Source organism: Chaetodon auriga, chromosome 13, assembly GCF_051107435.1.
Source record: "Chaetodon auriga isolate fChaAug3 chromosome 13, fChaAug3.hap1, whole genome shotgun sequence".
In the NCBI taxonomy this organism is placed as follows: Eukaryota; Metazoa; Chordata; class Actinopteri; order Chaetodontiformes; family Chaetodontidae; genus Chaetodon; species Chaetodon auriga.
Genome location: NC_135086.1, coordinates 11,372,221 through 11,395,664, shown reverse-complemented (window position 1 = coordinate 11,395,664; position 23,444 = coordinate 11,372,221). Strand labels below are relative to the sequence as shown.

At 43.4% G+C, this 23,444-nt stretch overlaps 2 protein-coding genes across 3 annotated transcripts in view; both read right to left on the bottom strand.

The window, feature by feature from the left end:
• Positions 1 to 5,435, bottom strand: part of map3k13 (mitogen-activated protein kinase kinase kinase 13) — a 30,322-nt gene extending 24,887 nt beyond the window's left edge. The window contains exon 1 of one of the 2 annotated variants that reach the window (XM_076746175.1): positions 5,364 to 5,435. The gene's annotated coding sequence lies outside the window, so the exon portion shown is untranslated. Of the gene's footprint in view, positions 1 to 5,006; positions 5,099 to 5,363 lie in introns of those variants that run through there. The other variant, XM_076746172.1, reaches the window with a different exon arrangement.
• A 2,189-nt stretch (positions 5,436 to 7,624) lies between these two features.
• On the bottom strand, positions 7,625 to 22,659 carry trpm2 (transient receptor potential cation channel, subfamily M, member 2). The gene is made up of 32 exons (XM_076747652.1): positions 22,487 to 22,659; positions 22,044 to 22,212; positions 21,752 to 21,932; positions 21,157 to 21,320; positions 20,843 to 21,023; positions 20,662 to 20,723; positions 20,387 to 20,587; positions 19,924 to 20,026; positions 18,879 to 19,000; positions 18,199 to 18,555; positions 17,828 to 17,965; positions 17,605 to 17,734; positions 17,370 to 17,515; positions 17,069 to 17,181; positions 16,096 to 16,194; positions 15,674 to 15,899; positions 14,289 to 14,407; positions 14,069 to 14,201; positions 13,204 to 13,375; positions 12,910 to 13,090; positions 12,649 to 12,830; positions 12,247 to 12,379; positions 11,592 to 11,679; positions 11,282 to 11,366; positions 11,023 to 11,165; positions 10,851 to 10,915; positions 10,714 to 10,743; positions 10,533 to 10,619; positions 10,365 to 10,443; positions 10,149 to 10,250; positions 9,161 to 9,277; positions 7,625 to 8,994 (listed from the first exon to the last, which is right to left on the bottom strand). Exons 1-32 carry the CDS (start codon positions 22,657 to 22,659, stop codon positions 8,878 to 8,880), a joined length of 4,398 nt encoding a protein of 1,465 aa, XP_076603767.1. The 3' UTR covers positions 7,625 to 8,877.
• Positions 22,660 to 23,444: the final 785 nt, after the last annotated feature.

Genomic DNA, 23,444 nt, shown 5'->3' with positions numbered 1-23,444 from the left:
CTGAAGATTCAGTGAAGTGCTGATTTAGGTATTACGCTGGATGATAGAAACAGGCCGGCCTGGCTGGTTGGTTGGATTTACAGAGGCAGCCATGGATGAGAGAGTCTGCACACAACAACCCCTGATTCTGAGAGACAGATAATGCTTGTGAGATTACCGTCCTGAGCCCACCAACAACCCACAGCCTGACCAATCCGCACTGAGAGGAAATTACATAACAATGACTGTTCAACGCTCCCGGAGGATTCTGCCCGCACCACAACAATCTATCTGCCCTGGTTCGTTCTTTATCGTGAGTTCAGAGTCGACGGCAGGAGCAAACATATGAGGAGCAGCAGACTGTGCTGCGCTGTCCTCCCCCCCAACTGTATGCACCTGGTAATCCCAAGCGTGATTTATGAGATTGCGTGCAGAGCTATAATGCAGAACACAGCAGCTAGTCTTAGATAACGTAAAATGTTATGAAGGCTCTCCAGCCTTCTTGCTTCTAATTATTTCACAAAAGAGAATTACAGAAGTGGGAGGAAAATGAACACACGCTGGGATGTCGTGTTCACATACACTTCACCTCCGCCTTCCACATCCCTGGACGCAGGACATAAGAGGGAGTGTGGGGCTGCAGTGGGTGGCAGGCAGTTGTGGTCTGCCCGAGATTACAACTGTGTAGCTGGAGGTGTTTGGCGCTGTTAGACGATTATGGGAGGTTACAGCTGTACAGAGGCAAGAGGAGACTGCAGGGCAGAGCACACACTGTACATAAAGTATTCACTGTTTACAGCTGCCTGATTATTGGAAAAAATGTGTGCAGCTATAACCTTAAAACCCTCTCTGAGGGGTGGCCGGATCGAGTCCCACATGGACTAGTTGATATGGAGGTGGTCTGGTAGATGAAGAGATGCCTTTGAGCAAGGCACCTAACCCTAACCCCCTGTGGCACCGCGCTGTAGAGACCCATCTCTCTCTTACAGCTTTGAATAACTGCCATATAACTGTTTGTGCAGAACATTTTATTATAATTAGCCGATAAATCCTTGAGTTATGGCCAAAAATGTGTTGTGTGTGGTCACAGTGACCTTTGACCTTTGACCACCAAAATCAAATCAGTTTATCTTTGAGTCCAAGTGAACATTTGCGCCAAATTTGAAGAAATTCCCTCGAGGCCTTCCTGGGAGATCACATTCACGAGAATGGGATGGACAGACGACTTTATCATGTTCAGAGCTGTGATAAAAATAACTTTCAGTATCGATTAATCTAGAAATTATTTTGTTCCAATTAACTTATTCAGCGCTTAGTCTACAAGATGTTAAAGTGCAGAAAATACCCATTTTGAGTTGCCAGAGTCCATATGCAATCTTCAAATGACCACGAAATACTATGATCTACAAGTAACAGTGGATCCCTTTCTTCTCTTATGGTATTCTACAGATGCATACATCAGAGGTCAGAGATATTGCAAACACTTCTCCCCCCCCCCACACACACACACACAAACGCAAGCAGCCTGTATGACTTGTGCATGTGCTCCTCCACTCGTGTGTGTTAATATGCTCCCCATGAGGCGCTGCAGGCTGTGGTAATTATAGAAGCTCAGCTAGCAGACACATCACCAGAGAGAAATACATTTAAAGCCATGTGCAGTTGCGTGAATACAGTGCATGCATACGTGAGCACAAACCAGAGCACACACAAACACGTCATAGCATTTGGCCACACTTAAAACTTTAAACAATGCAGATACATTTTTCCACATGTGGGTTCATAACTAACCTATAACCAGCAGACTGCGCTCCAAAATTCACCCGTCATGGCTCCAGTACGTGAAGCCTTACGGGGTTCAACAAGGCTGAGTTAAATCTGAACCCCTCACAGTCACGACTGTAATACCCCTGCCCACATATAAAGAGATGTGGGGCTTAACCCACTTCTCAAGAGAATCCCAATCCTAAAACAGGCTGACCGGCAGGGCGCCTGCCACTATGCCCAGTAAACCCTTTGGCAACTCTGAGCAGAGGGGCCCGGAAGATGGAAGACGCTTACTTTCTTAATCAAGCCGAGTTGTTGTTATTGGCATTTAGATATCTGATGTAGATGTGAGGAGAGCCAGGCAGGCTCTCGGTGCGACAAGCTGCCCCTGCGTGTGGCGCACAGTAAGCTAAGGATGGGATGGAGGCAGGGCCTGTGGAGCCTAGACAGTGTCATTACAGAAATGTCAGTCAGAAGGAAGGAAGGGAGGAGAGGGCCTGAGGGAGGAGAGGGGAGGAGAGGAAGGGAGAGGGAGAGGGGGAGAGAGAAGGAAAGGGGCCAAGACATTCATGTTCACATGCCTCCCTCAGCCCAGCGTTGTTGTTTGGCTTCTTCCACTCAACTGCCCTTCAATGGCGGCGCTGCACGCGATGTGAACACTCAGCACATAAACCTCCAGTATGTGAAGTCTATTTTCGACAGCTGCTAGGCATTCGTTACTGAACACCACACACACCTGAAACACACGTACGTTTGATTTCTGTGTTTTTGAGATAAACAGCTTTATCTGATGTCTGCATTGTCTGCATTTTACAATTAATCAGCAAATCGTTCAGTCTATAAAATGCATTTAAAGCACAGATGTATCAAACATGTAACCTTCAGACATCAGACAACAGTGGATTTACAGCTCAATCTACGGATGTAATGGATGTTCATCAGGGGCAGCACACCACTAATGACAAATAAAAACTTTACATGTTCAATGCTGTTTCAGCTTATGAAACACAGCAATGAGCTTATTCATTAAGCCTGATGGGACGCCACACTGACGGGATGCACCGCTATATAAATGTGACTGAAAACAAACAAGCCGAATCTCTGAGGGCTGGGATTAGAGAGATCAAACCAGCTGCAAGGCTACGCTGCTGCTGCTGCTGCTGCTGCTGTTGTTGTTACACATGTCAATTACATAAATACAGCTTCCTGTCTGTATGCCAGCATCAGGACCCCCCCACCACCACCACCATCACCACCACGTCTCTGCTGACACGCTGCTCGACGTGGCACTCAATAGTCCTCAAATGAAAAAAAAAAAAAGCCATCAAATGTTTTGTTTCATCTGGCCAACAGCTAAAAACCAAATTCAATTTAAATGAATAGGAAACATCTTTACATTTGAGAAGCTGAAGTTGGACAATATTTGCCATTTTTGCTTGATTAATCGATTTTCTCATCTCATTTGCTGCTAATGAAGAGCAGTAGGACAGGAAGTTCCAGGACTCCACCCGTCTTTGTAATGTTTCGGGAAATTAAATGGATGTTGTAGTTTCCGTTTAAATGAGGCACACCTTCGCTAATGTTGAAATGAAAAACCATCCGCTCATTCTTTGTTGACGGCAGAGTCCATAACAGACATATTAAAACAGCTTCAAAAGGCAAAACTGGCCCACATTTGTAGTTGCTCACATTTGCTGTAAACCTGGTGTTGAGTGTCTTTGTGCCATAGTTAAGAACACAAAGAACACCTGAGAGGTGCAGCCTTCAGCATGCTGTTAGCGGGGGACTACATTTGGCTGATTGGTGCTGAGCGTGACCTGTAACTGCACCACAGACAAGCAGTTACAAGAGAAGCAAAGCCATTAGTGACACACGTGGACACTTACTGGAAATGTCCCACTCAGCACAATGACGGAGGAACACAATGCTGCTGCCATGACAGCACACAGCATCCACCGCTCACACGTGGAACGCTGTCCGCTGCTCGCTGACTGTCAAAGTATGTGGGACAGAAGAGAAAAGCAGCCGGGCCATAAAGCTGTTGTGACACCAAGTGTTCATGAAAGACGGGTGAATGATCGTCTCTGATTTGTGTCAGATGGCCGCCGAGAGCAGCGACACAGCTCGTACAGAGCGCGCGTGCTGATGTGTTAGCCGTCCCACAGCTGACAGAGGACAGTGATACTGATGGCCACTTCGCCTCACCTCTGAGCCCGGACGTCCAATCATACATCACCAGTTTATCAGGCACACCTGGCTAAAGCTGGTGCACTCTGATAAAACAGCCCTGCAATAAATCGGCAGCATAAAAGCTTCAATGTTCAGTTTTGTGTTGAAAATGTTTTGGGAGAGGCGTCGAAGCAGCTTTTTGGTCACTGAGGAGGCTGCAGTGTGGGACAGAAATCTGGACTAGAGTCACACTCATGTCATGAATTTGGTGACTTTAGACTCAACTTGACAAAATCTTTTTTTATGATGACTTGATGTCACAGGAATAACAAACAGTAATAAGCACACCTGATCATTTTGTTTCAATACCTACAATTCACTATTTTCCAATGCTATTACTCTGTTTATGAATTTGTAATAGCATTACATTTGTTGAAGGGTGCATAATGACTTATTTAGGACATGGATTTAGGACTTGGACTCGACTCGACTCAACTTGAGACTCACTTGTGATTTGCACAAAAAAACATAACTTTGTCCAATTTCTGGCTTGTAATGCTGTTGGACCGTATTGCATCATGCTGAGCAGCTTGTGTTACGTTCCCTCTCCCATCAGCTATGTATATTCGGTGGACAAAATATTAGAAACACCTCTCTCTATGATGCTGGACTGTTCAAACAAAAAGCGAACACCATAAACTTAATGAACTTTTATTGCAGGTCTGTGCTATCGGACTGCATTAGCTCAAGGCAGGTGCAACTAACAAGCAACACCATGATAATACGCTCAATAAAGACAGTCTACAGAGTGGAGACCACTGAATATCACAGCCAGAAGCTTGTTTTAACTCCTTTGTTTTAGCCACGTAGTCAAAAACACTACACAAAAGTACAGTGAGTAAGATCTTACTGAAAAACAAACATTTCTCCACCACCCACTGTAATTTAGCCTCCTTTCCTACAACAGCGGAGCAGAGCAGCCTATAATTTCCTCCTTCTCCTGCTTCAAACAGACAAGGGAAGAGTCTCTTTCTGGATGTGAACTGTTCAGTCCACTCGGTTATATAATGAAGGCGAAAAGGAGCTCTAACCTTTTAATACGAGTGTGCGCAGGACCCGCTTTACCTCTGCTGTGTGACTCCTGCTGGCTGGACAGGCTGAAACTAGTGCTGCGGTCTTTCTGTGTTGACGCTGGGGTACAATAGGTGTTGATTTGTGGCCGAAAATAGGCTCACAAACAGTATAAACAGTTAGCTTAACAGTCCATCGTCGTCGTCCTAATACATTCAGACCGGAGCTCCACTGACAGCCACCCCAGTCAGCACATTTAGCTTCATCCCACGACCAAACCGAATCGTTTCTCGTCAAACTCTACGAACGTGGAGGCGTTATTTCACTTTAACGGTGAGTCTTTTGATAAAAATCATTTTAAAAATGTGAAATATTACCGTTAAACTCCGCTGAATTCCTCAGAGATGTCAAACTGCTCTCTCGCTCAATCTCTCGGTCCATATATTTGTTGTCCAATCCGATGGTGTAGTCTTGCGAGCGTCCGACGTCATTTCCGGACACTCTGTACACCTGTAAACTCCAGCGTACGCGTCATCAAAGATCGTCTGTTGGACAGATGAATCCTACAGCAGCTGAAGCTGTCCCGCTTCCGGTCTGAAAAAAAAAGAGCATAAGCCTTTGCTAGCTAGAAGCTAGTCTCGTCAAATGTCAACCTGAAATAGTGAAGTCTTCTGTCCATTAAGCGGTGATGGACTGGTGAATATCTCTATTTTTCTCCTACTTTACTTACTTTACTCCTTATTACTTTTCAGGTCATAAAATGTAAAATCAAAATTAAACTACATTATATTAAAAGTGAAAATGAGCTCTACCTTTATATCATGAAAACGTCTTACATAAATGTGACAATATATTCTAATGTATTCAGCACTGGGTGGGATCAGTAAACCTTGATGCTAATATTTCTGTATCTTTACTTGAGTAAGGTTTTGACTCCAGGACTTATTATCTTTATATTCGCCAATATATATTTAATTATGCTGGTATCTACTGTCTGCTTACCACAGACAGTTGCATGTCATATATCCAAACCAGTGCTTATTTTCTAGGAACAACAATTGCTTCTGACCACATTTTGTGTTTGCTTTGTTCACAGTGCAAACTGGCAGCAGAGTCCATTGGCACAGTTTGATTTTGTCATTTTAACTTGTCATTTCAAGTGAAAATGTTAATGTTTATTAATGTCTTCATTATTACAGTAACTAGCAAAAGTAATGCAGTATACACAAACATACATAATGTATACTTTATAGTATTAGTATACAGTATAATATATAGAAGTTTTGTGAACACAATCTAATGTGCAGCTTCTGGGACAATATGCAGCAGTAGTGGAAGAGGTACATCTACTTAAGTAAAAGTACATTAGCATCAAACTTAAGTGATAAAAAGTAAAAGTACTCATCATACAGTATGGCCCTTTTTTGAATAATAATATCCTGTATTTCTGGATTATACTTAATGGTGTGTTGAAGTGTATATCCTGTTAATCTTGCAGCTGGTAAAGTTGGGACTCATTTATTTACTTCATATACGGCTGTGTAGTTTGTGAATTTTCCCCCAGGATGAGCCGATCTTAACCCATAATAGCGCATAACAATTAATTGATTGATTATTTTTTTTAATTTATAATCTACAAAGTAATTCAAGTTATCCAATAAGCATAGTGGTGTGAAAACTACAATATGTGCCTCTGAAATGTAGTGAAGTAAAAGTGTAAAGTAGCAGAAAATGGAAAGTGCAGTACTTGTGCAGAGATGTTTCTCCAATATACAAAAATTGATTGGTACAAATTTGCTTTTGCACATTTGATTAAAAGAAAAGAAAAAAAAAAACAGTCTTGCCAAACCCAGTTGATGTGTTTAACTAATCTACTAATAATCGGACAACACTGGTTGAAATCTTTTCACTGTATACATTTTGGTCCAGAACAACAGCAGATCCGCTTTGTGGCGCTATTTGTGGTATCACGAAGTGTAATGAGAGTGAGAACTCTTCGTTTTTCTCCTCTTTGACGCTGTGGTTAAAAATAGCTTCTGTATATCATCAACTGCGCTGTGCCAGGACAAATAATAACAATAAAGAGAGGGTGCAGGTATGAAAGTAAAAATTAAACTAAACACTTTACAGGTGAGCTGAACTATTTACAGAATTTACAGAGTTTCATCTTTACAATTAAACGTCTTCATTCAAGTAACTGGAGGAACTTAACAATCACTTCATGAGGCCACATATCGACTACACATTAAAGTCTCTGTATATGTTCACAAAGTAAGAGCACGATTTCTGATTTACTGACTGCAGTAATGATTGATTTATCTGCATGAAGAAAAGCAGCGGCGGAATAAGGAGGGTGTGAAACCGATACTGCGCCGTCTGGCCACCTCTGCCTGAGCCAATGAGCGCCCGCAGAGGCTGCTCCGAAACTACTGCAAGGCTGCATGTTTGGCAGGTGGACAAAAGCGCTGTCGACAATTACAGATAACAAACGAGTATGCATGAGTTCACTGTACTGAGATAAATCCAGAAGTGATCAGCGTGAGTTTAATTCCTCTGCAGAACAATGTGAGAGAACAAAGGCTTTACTATTAAACACCAAGAGAAGTCAAGACAATTCAGTTTAGGTCGCGTTTTTTTTTTTTTTTAATTATTATTAGTGATTAAGGCAAAGAGTGCTTGATTGTGTTACACGTGATTTAATACATACACAAATACAGGAAAACTGTGCAGATATTAGTATTTCAGTTCAGGAAGAAGTACTCAGAAGAATATTTATTGAAATAAAAGCAGTAGTGGTGTACCACAAAGTAAAAATGCTCCATTACAAATGAAACTCCTGCATTCAAAATTAAGTAAAAATACAGAGATATTAGTAGCAAAATATACAAAAATAAAAGTCCTCATTATGCAGTATGGTCCCATTCAGAAGTTTATATTATTTTATACTGTAAGTCATGTTGTATTATTATTATTATTATTATTGATGCATCACCCTTTAAGCAGCATTAAATATTGCAGCTGGCAGAGCTGGAGAGCTTTTTTAACTACTTTATATACTACTGCATTATTTTATATGCTGTAAGATGATGGTTTGCATTTGTCTGTGAATGTAAATACTGACTAAACCATCAGATCAAAGTAGTGGAGCAAAAAGCACAATATTTATGCAGGGGCATCCTGGAAAGGCACAGCCGTTCACAAGCAAGGATGGAACGAGGTTCACCACTTTGTGAACACATGCTTGTATATTGATGTGCGTGTTTTCATCTACCGTCATGGTCCACATGCGCCTCTCCCTCATTCCTTGTGTTTCTGCTGTTTACCCCTCCCTTGTGTTTGTTGTTTTCTTGTTTGTTCTCTCCGTCTGTGTGGCTGTGAGTTCAGGTGTGGTTCTCTGGTCCCTCCTCCTGCCAATCACCCTGCACACCTGCAACCCATCCACTGGTGGAGCTCATCACAAGTTTTTTCAGAGCTCAGAGCCTCCAGCTCTCTCTGCCTTCTTCACACAGCATCACCTAACTGTGGGTCAGCTCTCCTCCTCTCCTTCTCTCATCAATAAAATAACATTGAACTTTTGCAAAATCTCCCTGTCTGAGTCCTGATTTTGGGCCCAAAACTTAAAAACATCACATCCCAACACATATGAATGCTAACATACAGCACAGTGCCTGGGCGAAACATTCAGCTTACTGTCCTGTGACATTTGTGCAAATGATTGAAAAATCTTCAGCAGCATGACATTATGGCTTCATAGTGTCTTGTTTTCAGTCTTTTTGTGTGTTTTCAGTGCAACAGAACTAATCTACATCAGCCATAGCTAAAGGCCACATGCGCAGGCGGAGGACAACCTGCGGATCGAGGGTCACGTTTACAGCTACAGCAGAGCGAACATCAGAACTTCGTGCTGTGGAACTCTGCAACCTGCCGCAGATACTCTCTTTGGTTTGAGTCAAGTCTGGTTTTGCCGCTCACCTCCTGCCACTGAAGGCCGCTGTGGCCCCTCATCACCTGAAAGGGAGACAATCACAAAACAGTAATTATATATTCAGTGTAGCAGGAATCATGACCTGAAGTTTGTCCCAAAAAATCAGGAAACCTAGACCGTCAGTCGAGCTCTTCATGTAAGTGAAGCATATTGGATGTTCTACGTATTTTAGAACGATAATGTTCTCACCATGTTGTTGATATCGTCTATCACCTGGCTTTTTTCGGCCAGGTGAATGTTCAGGACGGTGGTTTCCACCCAGGCGTTATCTGTGTTCCTGCAGTCGTCCACATAACCCTCGAACACCTAAAACACAGTAAAGCAGTCAGAAACAACACGGTCCTCAGTGTCAAGAAAATCATAACCATGACTCACTTCATTCTTGAACTTAGGTTCCCCGGCTACACACTCAGTGCTGGTTTCCATAAACCTTGCGGCTATTTTGGATTCCTAATCCCTCACAGTACCTCAAGGCCTCCCACGTCATCAGACAAAGGGTTCCTTGTTGTGTCCCGCTCAAAGTTCAAGTCTCATTGTGATCAAGCTTTTACTGTCATGGCTCCTAATTAATGTCAGAGTGTTTTATAAATCAACAGCGAATCATTGTCAAAGGCATTTTATAGACCAGATTTCTTTTTATATTTCAACAAGTCTTCCTTGTTTCTGATTAAATTATTAACTGTGTATTTTTTGTTGTTTTTGTTACGATACCAACAGGTATTAAAGGTCTTTTGTTGCATTAGATACTGGCTTTTTCAGCAACATGTAACTTGGCCTGTTCCCAGCTGTAAATAACACAGGGGCTGTATGGGGCTACAACAGTGACTTTAAACACTGGCATCAAAAACACAGATTGGGATTGAAAAAGGAAACATTTTCACTGAAACACATGTACTGACACAAGTAATGGAGCTGAAAAATGTTCCACTGAAGAATAAAACACAACATTAAAAATCATAATTCAATGACAGTCTCCTTCAGTTTCAACTTTCTGCCATCGCGTGTCTGCTCTTCCTGCTGCTCTTCCTGCTGCTCTTCCTGTTGCTCTTCCTGCTCTTGCTTCCACATGCATACATCTTCTTTGAATTTATTGTTGTTTTGAACTCATGGCTGACTCCCTCTGGAAGCATTCAAGCTCGACCCTACAAGCGAAAACCAATGTGTTGACCAGACCTACCTTTCTTCCTCCTGATACTTTTTCATTTAGTTTTTTATACAGTTTCTCTCCCATGATTCCCTTTAGAGTCTCTGGCAAGTGGTTGGTAGATTGGACGGGTCCCTGAAGGTTTCAAAATCACAACAGAACCGCACATTTATTTGAACATCACAGAGAGTTTAGGAAAAAAAACAAAAAACAAGAAAAACCCTGACGTGAAGAAACAGCTGGACTCACCGAAGGCAAAGCCACGGTTCCCTTCCTCTCACAACAAACCTCCAGGTACTCCAAAATAGACTTCTTGCTGTCTTTCCACCTAAGAATCCATTGTCAAAGTCTGTCATCATGCCATGTAACCCAGAGGTGGTGAAATGTTTTGAAAAGTAAGGACATGATATGACCCACCGTGTCAGCACAAGATCTACGTTCAGATTTGGACCCAGGTGGCTTAGTGCACCTCGTCCACTGATGCCCGTCCTCCCTCCTGGGTTTCTAATGATAGATGAGATGCACATCAGCCATCAAGACATGTTTGTAAGGTTAGAAGTGGTATTTGATGCCTTGTGTAGCTTATTTAACTTCGTACCTGTAATTATCTAAGGCCTCTGATTTTGATCTGTGAGGAGAAAGAATAAACGAAATGTAAGAGGTAAGGTGATGTATATCCACACACCAAGCCGAATGGGAACCAAACATTATGGCTTTCTCCTGGTAAAAACATACCCGTCCACATGGTCCTTAGTGTCTTCAGAGGCGTAATAGTTTGGCATATATGAGCTGAAGCTGACCTGAAAAGAGGGGACATGAAACCCAGCTGGATCCAGTAAACTCAAACCGCTGTTTTTATGCAGTGATGTTCTGAGGACCTGTTGTGGTGGAAATGCATGTGAAATACCTCCCATGGCACCTTCTCCTCAGGCACAGGGAAGCGAGTGACTTTGCTGTTTGCGTAGTGGAACTGACGGGCGTTCACGTGGAACCTGTCCTCTTTCTCTGATGTACTGGCATACATGTCAGGGGACTCATCTAAAGTTAATGCTGCAGGGAAGAATATAAGCGAGTGCAAACATGAGGGAGATTTGACGTGTAATATTTTTGGAAAATTATGGCAGAAATATTTAAATGAATGATGAAAGAGGAAGTTGGTTGCTGACTCAGTGATGGTGCTTCTCTTGCTGCAAAACCATGAGATTTCAGACTGTCCATAATCCACTGCAGGGCTTTGGCTGACTGGACAACCTGACGAGACAAAATCAAAGTGGGTCAAATGCTTCTGATGGCTGCTTACGCAACGATGAAGATGACAGATTTTCCACTGGGGACGTCTGGAAATAAAATTCAACAAACACACATGGGTGCATCAGGGTGTGTGTCGTCTCATTTCTGCATCGTGCCTCGCTCCCTAATGTGAAATGCTACAGACACAGGTGCAACATTAGTGTTAACCAAAAATCAGGTCACAACCTGCTCCTCCAGTCGGGCCAGTCTTTTCACCACAGCATCAGAGCTCATCTCCTCTTCCCTCTCCAGCCGATCATTTATGGTCGTAACCCTCAGGAGACAAACAAGCACACTGTGAGTTTAGGCCATTTATTAGAATATCACTCTCAGACTGTTGAATGTCATGTACTGTATATATTTAGTCAAAGAGGAATTTGAGCCTTATCAGACCTTACAGACTGTTAAGTAGTACGCTACAGCCTACAGCCACTTAGCTTAGCATAAACACTGGCAACAGATGAAGCCAGCTAGTCTGGCTCTGTCCAAATGCAACAAAATCCCTTTTGTAGTCTTTATGCTAAGATAATCTGTCTCCTGACTCTAGCTTCATATTGTACGGACACACATGAAAATGGTATCGACCTGAAGAAACATATTGGCCAAAACATCAATTTTCCCCCCATGAGTGACATATTTACACACCACACTAGGCCACTTGATCCATTATTAGTACAAAAATACTGAGTAGGGCGGTTTTAACGTTAGGTTGGCCTAAAGGGCAGGACCTTGAAGGGGTAGAAAAAAATCCTACATAAGCTGTAAAAATGCTTTAAATTTTTTAAGGACTTTGTCTGATTATTACGCAGCTACACCGGTCTTCACTCCTGTGGGATTTTACTTTTGGGCCGTGTCCAGGATGCGTCGCTCCATGCTCTGACTCTGCTGCTGCTGCGTGGACAGCAGATACCTGTCCTTCATCAAGGCCTCCCAGGACAACAGCTCCTCTTCCTCATTCTCAGTAAGCTTGTTCTCTGAAAAACAGTGTCACATGCTCTTTCACTACCCTACTTCATACTGCACATAAGCAAGTGGACACAACAACTGTCCGTCACAGACTCGGTTCTCGTGGAGATGGCTTAGTTGTTATTGTGTGACCTAAGCATGGAAAAAGCTCTCAAATGAGAGAGCAGATCTAGTAAAATGATATTTTTTCTTCAAGGACTTGGCTAGTGATGAAGTGAGTGCTGTATGGAACCATGAAGTCTCCTTTCAGCACAGGCAGAAATGAATGAATACTTACTGAACTCATTGCTTATGATGGGCGACCTGCGCAGCACCATGCTCCTGATGAAGATGTAAAGATGGCTGAGGATGATGAAAGGAGGGGGCGCAGCGGGGCGGCTGTGGTACTCCTTAATCAGCTCGTATCTTTGAAACTTCCATATTCTGTCCGTGTTCTCCTGGACTTCCTCGAATGTAAAGCTGCGCAGGAACACAAACAGAGACAGAGTTCACACGACCGGGACTGAACGAAGACACAAGGATGTGGAGGAGAACTCACTTGAAGATCGCTATGAGCAGGTTGAGCAGCAGTATGTTGGCAAAGAGCAAGTAAATACAAAGCATGACGATGGTGAGCCACTCGGGGAAGGCTGGGGTTTGGTTTTCATTCAGCACAGGACACTTGGGCTTCAGGGGGTCAGTGCCGTTCATGGTGCAGGACCCAATGTCAAATGCAGCATCTGCAGAGGGCAAAAATAGTGTTTTCCTGCTGACACTACATACACACAAAGGATTATTATTTACTCATTTTTCACAAAACCACCAAGTCAAGTAATTTTCAATCTCCACTCACAATCAATATTTATGGGAAAATCCCCAAATATGATGCGGTACGGCTCATAAACTGCACCGCGGGCAATCCAGTCCAGCCGATTGTCATTGTCGATGAGGATGCCTTGTTTGGCCACACCGTACGCCACCACCCAGATACTGAGCAGGAACATGAAGAAGAACATGTCCATCATCTGGAGGACAAAAATGTGGACATATCTGAGTACTGCAACTCAACAACTGTAATGTACTGTATAAATACTACGACTGCTAATATTAAACTTATTAAAAAGAACAATACTGAAAGATTGAAATAGACATTTGAAAGACATGATACAAATGTTAGGCTGTACGGATGTGTTTTTAAAAGCTTTTTAAAGTCACACACTGACTCAGCTGATCTGATATTGAAGGGAAGGTTATTACAAGCTATTGAAGCTAAAACAGTAAAGGCAGGATCCCCCTTTGTTTTAAGCCTGCTGTGGAACAACTTCTGAGGTTGTTCTTTTGAAGTTCTTTTGCAGTAACAAGTTTCAGTATCTGAAAGGTTGCCCTGTTGCTCCAAATATAATCTCTGCACAAGCAGTTACGGGCTCTTTGAAAAAGCAAGAATGGAATAACAGTTGAACCCACATCTCATCTTAGAGGCTTGGCTGACTGAGACCCAGTGTGGTGACAAACAGAGCAGCTGCAACACTTCAGAAAACACCTCATATTTAACACAAAGTGCACATCTCGTCTGCAGACACCAGATGGAGGCCCAGTGATGCAGAAGCCTCTTTCTGCATTAGATAAAAGGTGAGTTGGAGCGTAGCACTTTGTGCTCTGCGGTTGCTCCCACGTTACATCAGATCGGCTTTCCTTATATTTGAATGTAGCTCCCTCACCATCCTCCTGACGATGATGATTTTGGGCCCCAGGGTTCTACTGATAGTGAAGATGGCCATGAGACGGAGGCAGAAGACCACAAAATCGATGCAGAGGAGGACTTTACCCGCATAGAAGAGCTTAGTCGTCAGCCTGAAATAGGAAAACACAGTGACTCATAGATAACTTGGAGAGCACTTCCACGGTCTAAAATGATTGTTTGGGAGGAAGGAAACTTACCTAAATGCAAGGCCGATAACAAAGAGGACGATGGACAGAACATCTAATATATTCCACCGTTCGTTGATGTACCTTCTGGCTTTCTTACGAAACCCAAAGCCATCAGGATCATGAAACAGCTGAGATAGAAAAGACAAATTAAAACTGGCAGTTTGAGATTTTAGTACTGTGCTACTATAAACAGCTCTTAGAATAGGCCTATTCTGGATACAGAGGCTGCTGTTTCTTCCTTTCTGATTATGGTGTGATGTCATAATATTAGTTTGGGCCATTTTTCCATATATGCATTAGAAGTGACTCCAAAGAACCTCCTAACCACTAGGGGGCCCCATGCAGTAGTGTTTTTTAGGGGCATTTGACTTATAAAGGAAAAGTTCAACTCCAGTCCTCTTTAAAATTTACATTTTAATTAATCTATTTTTTTTATTAGTAGTATCTAGTATTTTGTCATATTCTGTCTCACCTCAACATACACTTGTTGGTTTGTTAACATTCTTATTTATTTATCTATCCGTTTTTTATTTTGCAATAGAATAATCTTGCAATTTAAACTGAAAGATAATATTTGTGTCATTTTGTTTTCTCTTATATTGTTTTTTGTTGTTTTCATGTTGTCTTTTGTTTGATTTTTGGGGTAGCCACTGTTTTTTTTTTTGGCGTCATTGGGCAACATTTCCATAATAATCTTTCAGCATATTGTAATGCCTGTTGGCTGCTCTACTGATGCAGTTGCTTGTGCATGTCCCTACAGATGGTGAAAGCCTGATTCAATGGCAGAAAATCCAGCAGAAAATCCTGCAACTTGTGGTAAATTTCCAATACGTGCTTTGCCCACAAAGCCGTATAGTACAAAACGTGTGCGAACATATCCCGGCTCCACATGGAGATTTGGCCTCATTATATTTGATGGTGCTGTGTGTGTGGTGAATATATTTCCTTCTTGTGGAATCGATGTTTCACAAATACTTAGTAAAGACTTCAAAGGCCAATTCCTGTCTTCAACATTTAGCGGAAGTCTGTGTAGCTTAGCTGTGGACATACACACATAATGAGGAAGAGGCCCGAAAGCCTCACATAGTCATCAGGAACACTTCTAAAGATCTGCGAGTCTTTAAGGACGAACAGCCTGCCACTGTCTATGTTGTTTTGTTTTTTTTCATTTTACACCTGAAAACAGTGGATCTTTCCTCTGCCCGCTGAGGCTTTCCTCCACTAATTTCAGCATTTTCATCTCCAGAGCAGCTCTGCTCCTTCCAAATGTTTGTCAAATGATGTCAAAACAGGTGTTCAGCCCACAGACAAAAGGAGCAGTTTCAGACCTCAGCATGTGTTGATTCATGCTTCATTATCTGCACAGTGCATGCGTCCTTGCTGCCATCTCTCACCTGTCTGACCTCCTCGCACACCAGAGTCAACAGCCAGACGTACAGCAGCAGCTCCAAAGGAGATGGTGTGTTCTGGAAGTCGATCATTAGCACGACCGCAAACAGGAAGAGGAAGGCGAAGTAAGACACGATATTCCAGTAGAACTTGACCTGCGGGGAGCTGTACAGGGAGGACACTCTGCTCCAGCTGGCCAGAGGCTTCGGGGGCCTCAGGTTGGTGCAGCTCCTGTGGACAGAAAGGTCCCTGTGGTCAGAGACAACTTGTCTAACTATGTTTCTCAAGTGACATTTGGGACATTTCTTGCTTCCCCCTAACTGACCTGAAAAATGTTAAATATCAAGGTGTCTATAACTCTTACACAGTCTCTCCAGGTTTCTCAGTGAAGACACTCATGTGCTGTCACAGGCAACTATCTACTCACAGGCTATGGGAATTTGTTCGAAGTGTACTTCCTGTCACTTTCTCCACCGTCTTGATCTCCTCCTTCTTCTCAGTTTCTCTCTGGATGACTTCGTCACGTCTAGAGAGAGTTAGAAGAAACCATAACACAAAAGCAAGTATGTTAATAGATTCAGATATGTTAACTTAAACCCTCCAAAAAGCAGCTTTTAATAATGCGTCACAACTGACAAACAACATGAATCAGTTGTGGTTAGAAATAATTAAAGATGAAAAGTATTTGACACCTGCGCACTATTATTTTAAGTTAATTTGGGAACATCATGAGGCCTTTGGGTGTCTTGGCTGTTGCTGGACACTCATGGGCCAGACTGACTGAGAAGATGGCTGATACTGTTGGAAAGAGACCTCATATTTTGTCTTGTTCCAAAAGTAATCTTGGATCTGAACTCAAGAGAAAATGACATTTTTATCAGAGCACTACTTTTCATCAGCGCTCAGGGTTCCAGGGGGTTTCATCCCTCAGCAATGGCTTTAGAAGAGTGGTGAACAAAGGGCCCCACTGGCAGCAGCTTTGTTGGGCTTGTGTTACAGATGTGCTGAATCAGTGTGTTCACATTGAGTTGTGGGGAGCAGCTTCTCTCCCCCTCAGTGAGCGTCAGCTTCTGACCGCTGTTCCACTTCATTGCTTCAATTTAACAAGTCAAGATTGCCCCAGTTTGGCTTTGACTGTATTGACTTGTTCTCTTTGCTGCATTCAATAAGTTTGCAGTTTTTTGTGGTTTTAGAAAGCAAAATATTGCTCTTGGAACCCAGTATGTGCTTTGGAAACACATCGAGAGGGCATTTGTCTGACCTTTTAAAAGCTGCCCCATACTACAAATCTGCATTCACTTTCATAAATATCATATTTAATGTGACCTGTGTCTTATTTCATCGATACACAGTGTGCAAGCCCCTTAAATATGGGACAGTTGTGAGCTGACGAAACTCACCTGAAAACCAGAAAGCCAGTGTAGATAAGTGGGAAGAAAACCATGCAGACCAGAACTCTCCACACAGGGTTGTACACCGAAAGCTCGCCACACCAGATCTGCGTCAGAAGAGCCTTCAAGACAGATGTGCTATCAGACTGCGTCGTGCTGAAACTCATACACTCAAATCTGGGCCTCAAAATGAAACTCCCATTCATCATTATAGTGCAAACAGATGGCAAATTTTTCAAGTCTCACGTTTTCAAGATGCACCCTATACATTATAAAAGCCCCTGAAGATAGCTGTAAAAGCTTGCTCTACCTGAACACCTGACTGAGCGACAAAAATTTTGTCATCAGCCTCCAGTGCCAGCCTCAGGCAAGTCGTCCTTCCCCAAAACGGCGAAGCACGAACCAACAACTTCTTAGCCCGCTCTTCATCACTCTTGTAGCACTCACAAAACACACCTGTAACACACACACACAATGAATGCTAAAATGTAAAATCCCTATATTTTACACCAGTAAAGCCACTCATTATGTCTGTGGTATTATACCAATGGCGTGTTTTTCATAATGATTGGCGAGCTCTTGCATTTGCTCCGCCTCGTCTGCATCACTTCCTTCCTCTGCCATTTTCTTCAGGATCTTACTGGCGGCCAGGGCGGCGGACATGCAGTCTCTACACTGTGCACAAACAGATACAGAAAGATGCAAGGCCGCTTACGCACAACACACAAACAAGCCTTTTCAAACTTTAAAGGTAAGTGTTTGGATCACCTGCTCCCAGGCGATTTCAGACAGCTCCTTATTGTTCTGGACGATGGCCCAAAGGAAAAGGTCTCTGCCAAGGTCCCTCTGAGCTTCAGCGGCATCCTCCCTGAGTGCAGTGTGAGAATCTGCCTCATAATTAGACAGCTAGAGGAGAAAGGACGGATTTCAGAAATGCTGATGTCATAAGTCCAAATCCTCTCAAGGCATGTCCCACTCTGAAAACTTTGACCAGACACAATTGGATTTTTAGCTGTTCAATTATACTTAAACGTTATTATACTAAAAGTTTGATTAAACGTTTCCAAAAGCTTTCACAAAAAGAAAAGTTTTAAGATGAGACTTGAAAGAAACCAGAGATAAGTAAGGACATGACTCACCGATGCGGATGAATCCTCCTCGTGGTTTCTGGTGGGGGTTGGAGAGTAGAGGGGCTTGGTGAAACTGCCCAGCAGGTGGCGCACCTCGTCAGACACGTGAGTCATGGAGATCGTTTCGCCCGAGCGAGCTCGAGCCCTGGTGCCGATCGCCAGCCTCCTGTTGCGGTGAGAGCTATGGACCCGCTTGGCCAGCTTGCGGAGGAAGAAGCAGCTGGGCAGCTGTTTGTAGAGATTGCACAGAGTTTCCTCACCCTGCAGGAACTCCCTCAGACTCACGCCGTTCTCCAGCAGCAGACTCACAAACTGAGGCTTGTTGCCCACCAGAGCTGAGGACATGGCCCAGTGGAGGTCACTGGACTGGATGGGAACAAGCCAGTAGAACAAGGCACAGTGAGCATCCCAGCAGACAGCTTGACTGTTGCCGGACATTAATGCGTACAGTTTATCAGAGCAACACCGTAGAAAAGTTGCCTTTCACTCAGACTCTTTGCTATTTCCTCATAGGACTGCAACAAAGAACGTTACAATATGATCACACTCCATGTTTTCCCTGTCGGACCATTACACTTGATAATCTTATCTCATAAACATGAAGGGTTGCAACACAAGGTCAAGTGTCTGCAACACATGTTGCTGCTGGTGTTGGTGTTATGGTATGTTTGTATAAAAGGCGAACTCACCTTCCACTGGCTCTCCTCAGTGAAAATCTCCGTCTCAGCTATGTCCGCTCGGTTCCAGGCTATAGCCAGCTCCAGCTGCCTCTTCCAGCTGTCGATTCCCAGTGACTCGCTGGTCCTCGAGGCTGAGAGGAGAAGCCATTGTGACACAACTTATGTGACACTCACATGAACCAGAGATTAAACAAGACAACAGGTCAACCACTATGCTGGATCAAGGCACTTTTTATTGTATGATGATGATAGTGAGTCTGTTGATTGCAAGAAATGTATGAATGAGTAAAGCAGCAAATCCTCATGTTTGAAAAGCTGGAAGTAGAGAGATACTTGGCGTGTTTTTGCTTGATAATTGACTTCAATCAATCAATCATAAAATGTGCTGACGATCAATTTCCTCTTTTTTAGGAACAAACTGATGAGTGAACCACTTGTTACACCTCGTTAATGCTGTACCATGGCACAGCCTCTGTTCGATGGTTTTGATAATGGTGAACACCATAAAATGTTATCTGCACTGTCAAGCACCAAGAACAAAGGCTTTACCCAAGAACAAAGTTTCTACTATGATTTTTGTGGCCTCAGGCGAAGAAGGACAGCGGATGTCCTTGATGAGTGAGCAGGGCGACTGCCTGGAAACACATTTTCAGTACTGCATTGTTAATGGAGTTCAGTGGAAATTACGGGCCAAGCAGTTTCGCAAGAATGGTAATGATCAGGGCCCTAAGCTAATATCCAGGGTCATTTGGAGCACTTTGGCTCAGTATACTTTTATAACATCGTGCATTAAGCTTGCTCTAAATGGGTTTCTCAGGAACATCATGAGGAAGAATACGTAAACAAGAAGAGCTGAAGCTAAGTGTGGCTGTAATGTCTTTCTGTGGAGAAAGACAATCCTTAAGATGAAAATATGTGTTACCTCCCAGTCACTTTGTAACATTATACTTGCTAAGAGCTGGTTTGGCACCAAGCCTCTCTATCTTCATGCTTAATGCTGCCTGGTTTGGCTTCAGTCACGTGCTGAGCATCCGTGTGAAAGCCAAAGCCCCACCTTTGAGAAGTGCTTGAAGAATAGCCACGTCCACATCCCTGTGATTGTCCTCGCTGACTCTGAACACCGTCAGCAAGTGAGACATCCTGATGATGTCCTGAATCTGGCACAGGAAACAGACATGCAGGACTTGAAATTTAATTTGTATAGCACTCAAAGCACTTAAAATCTAAGTTACAAAGTGCTTCACAGAGCAAAAGACTCTAAAATAATACACAAAGACAACATTTAAAATCACACCAGATACAATGGCTAATGTCTCTGGGGTACATTCATCGTCCCCAGAGACTGAATAATAATAATTTCATCTAGCATCATCAGGTCCAAATTTCAATTTGTCCCATACATTGGTTTGATGATTAAATGCAAAACTAATGATGGTCCCATCAGTCTCAGCTGTGTGTTGACTCTTATTTGTGAGAAAAAGACAGTAGACGTTGAGGTCGTCAGCATGTTCTCGTACCTTCTTGGTCCATTCTATGATGTCGCGGGCGAAGAAGTTTTCATACTCTTGGCCAAAGAACTTTTTCATTAACTGCTGGATGAGGGCGATGGTGACCCGGCTCACTGGCAGTCCTGCCACTTGGGCGATCACATCTGCTATTCTGCCAGAGCCCTCCAAGATCACACACGGTGTGCCGTTCAGCATGGCATTATAGATGGTCTGAGAGGAGAAACACAATACGGTCAGACCAGACGGAGGCACAGAGACAAACAGACAGAAAACTGATGACTCACATTCAGAGTGCCTGTTCCTCCATCCAAAACCACACACACAACAGGGATGGTCACGCTGCTCTCTGGAGGTTTGACAATAAAAAATCAATACTAAAAGCAGGACAGATGAATAGAATCAGATTTGAGATGTTATCTGTAATGGTATGCTGCTCTTGTAGACGCTGCTTCAGCTATTTTTAACCTTTGCTTCCAAGCCGCTTTCCAGAGATGTATTTCTCCAGGCGGGTACGCAGTTCAATTTCCACACCATAGTGTCCGTGGGTCCCATCATCCACCAGCAGGAAGTGGGTGTGGTTGTTATCAAGGCAGGACAGCTTGCCCTGGCCATTGATGTCCAGCACATAGTGGGCTGGGAAACAACCCTGCAGATAAGGAGGAGGAGGCGGAGGAGGAGAAGAGGAAGGAAGGAAGTTAGGAGAAGACTGTATGCTGTGCAGGTAATTAATCTTGCAACAAGTCAGAGACAAACCATGTGTGTAAATGTGGTTATCGTACCTCCGGATGAATCAGAGCATCCCTGTTGTGAATTATGCTCCATGTTGCGACTCCAATAGCCACGATCTGGCCCTGCGCAGAGTTGCTCAGGGCGTAGTCCCTCACAGCCTGCCCTACATGCTTCATCACACCAGTATGTGTACCACCGGTGATGATCCATGCACCTGTGCATATGTCCCAAATCAATACTGCTGTACATGTATTATTTGTTTGGCTATATAGTATAGAGTATGTACAAATACTACATGGGCTCATGAACACTTGGTAAATTGTTGTGGGTAAACACAGTTTCTTTTTGCCAGTGATTGCAAAGTGCTGTCGTAGTATAAAATGGAGCACAGCCAATAAGATTAGTTAGCAGTAAAGGAAGAAGGAATGGTCCTTTGAAGCAAACAGTAAACAGTGTGTTTGACCGCATGCCATAAAACCTTTGACTGCATGAATCTGAACAAAGGTGGAGCGAAAGGAGAGTAGGTGACAGAGATGGCAGACGCTCACACTCCATAACTACACATGAACTCATAAAACACTTTCACAGACTGGCTAATCATCAGTACACTCTGACATCTCATACGCTCATCTAACACAGGCTGACCTGTCGTCTGGGCCACTTTAATGAGACCTCTGTGGAACATGTTCTTGAGACGAGCCTTCAGATAGAAGTTCTTGGCTCCTCCGGTCACTGAGATCAGAAGGTTTGGAGGGGAAAGTTTCCACTGTTCAGTCAATAATCGGTACAGGATTTCAGGGCTGGTGTCCGTGGACACTCGTGCATACTGAGAATGGACATAAAAACACAGACGCAAAGGCAATGATAAAGACACACAGGCACACGGTTACATGCACTCACATAGTGTTATCATAATGGAGAGGAAGGGTGGTTTCACCTTGCCCGTCTTTTGTCCCAAACCACCAAAGCTGATGTCTCCGAAAGCATCAGTGGGCACTTCGTGGATATGTCTGTGTTTGTCCCACGACTCGCCGGCGAAGTCCTCTGGCTTGATGGCTTCATCCACATGATCGGTCTTTGAGTAGTCACACTTGCATACATCATCGCTGGTGGACAGACAAAAGCTAGTATTTGTATTGTTTCCATGTAGTAAAGTGGAACAAGATAAAACAAGATGTAATTACTCAGCAGACAGTTTGAGAAAAGTGACAAGCACTGGGAGCCACTAATGGATTCAACTGATGTGCGATCTGTCCTCTCACATCAGCACGACAGAAGGCAGATGCTACGGTATCTGTTGTATTACTGTGCAGCAGTAGCTACAAGGTCAGTTCATGTTTTCATCAGCAAACCAACACAGTACAGAGCAGTTTCTCCTACCTGGCACCTTTGTCAAAGAAGTAGCATTCCTTCTTGCGGATGTTCTCCCTGACCCAGGAGGCGAAGGCGAGGCGCTGGAAGGAAGGGGAGACAGGCAGGTCCTTAGTGGGTCTGGCTGCGCTGATGGCTAGAGCGTAAAACAGCCGCGACTTCACCTCTGCAGCTTCCTCCATCCTGGAGGCAACATGGGGAGCTACGGTGCAAAGATCTGCCTAAGAGCCTGCCTGCTGAGAACTGACAGCATGGCAGCAGAGAGGAGTCTCTGCAGTCAGTCCTGTGGGTGCTGGCTCATGCTCAGTGCTGCATCAGTGATGTCAGAGCTGAACTCCAGCCGAGCTGACTGCTGAAACCTGACTTAACCTTCCACTTACAGCACAGACAGCAGCTGGGCTGCAGATCTGGATCGATAGATAACTGCATTATCTCAGAGTGGATTAATTACATGCCAAATTTAGTCCAAAAGTATGAGTAAGAGTATGAGCAATCCAACATTAACAAAACACCCCAGCTTCTGTTTTCTCCTCACAAAGTACCTGTAAATCTTCATCCTGCTTTAATTTTGTCTTTTTCTACGGTGCATTTATATTACAGCCAGGAGAATATTTCCTATATTAACACTTATGTACACTTAATAGCAAATGAAATATCCTGACTCCTTACGCTGGTGATAGTTTAACAATAATCAGACTGTTGCTTCACAAATCAACGGCAAACACTCACCTTTTGAAAATGAGAAACCACTTGATTAAAGTGAAGGGTGTTCTGCTGCTGCTCCTCGATCACTTGCTCCGGATGAATCTTATTCTCTGATTTTGGTAGCATGACTGCAAGATTAAAAAAAACAGAAAGACAAATATCAGTTAAAAAAAAAACCTCTGCTTGATGACGTAAGCAGAGCTTCTGGTGGAGGAAGTCAGATGAGACTCAAAATCTATAAAACCTGCAGACACTGCGACTT

What these genes read in the sequence shown, in the direction of transcription:
- trpm2 (XM_076747652.1), bottom strand. Translation starts at nt 22,659, where the DNA reads ATGGAGGAAGCTGCAGAGGTGAAGTCGCGGCTGTTTTACGCTCTAGCC. An exon ending in ACTAAGGACCATGTGGACGG is followed by an intron (nt 10,744 to 10,850) that starts GTATGTTTTTAC and finishes TTCTCCTCACAG; the next exon opens with ATCAAAATCAGAGGCCTTAG. An exon ending in GAACCGTGGCTTTGCCTTCG is followed by an intron (nt 10,251 to 10,364) that starts GTGAGTCCAGCT and finishes TGAAACCTTCAG; the next exon opens with GGACCCGTCCAATCTACCAA.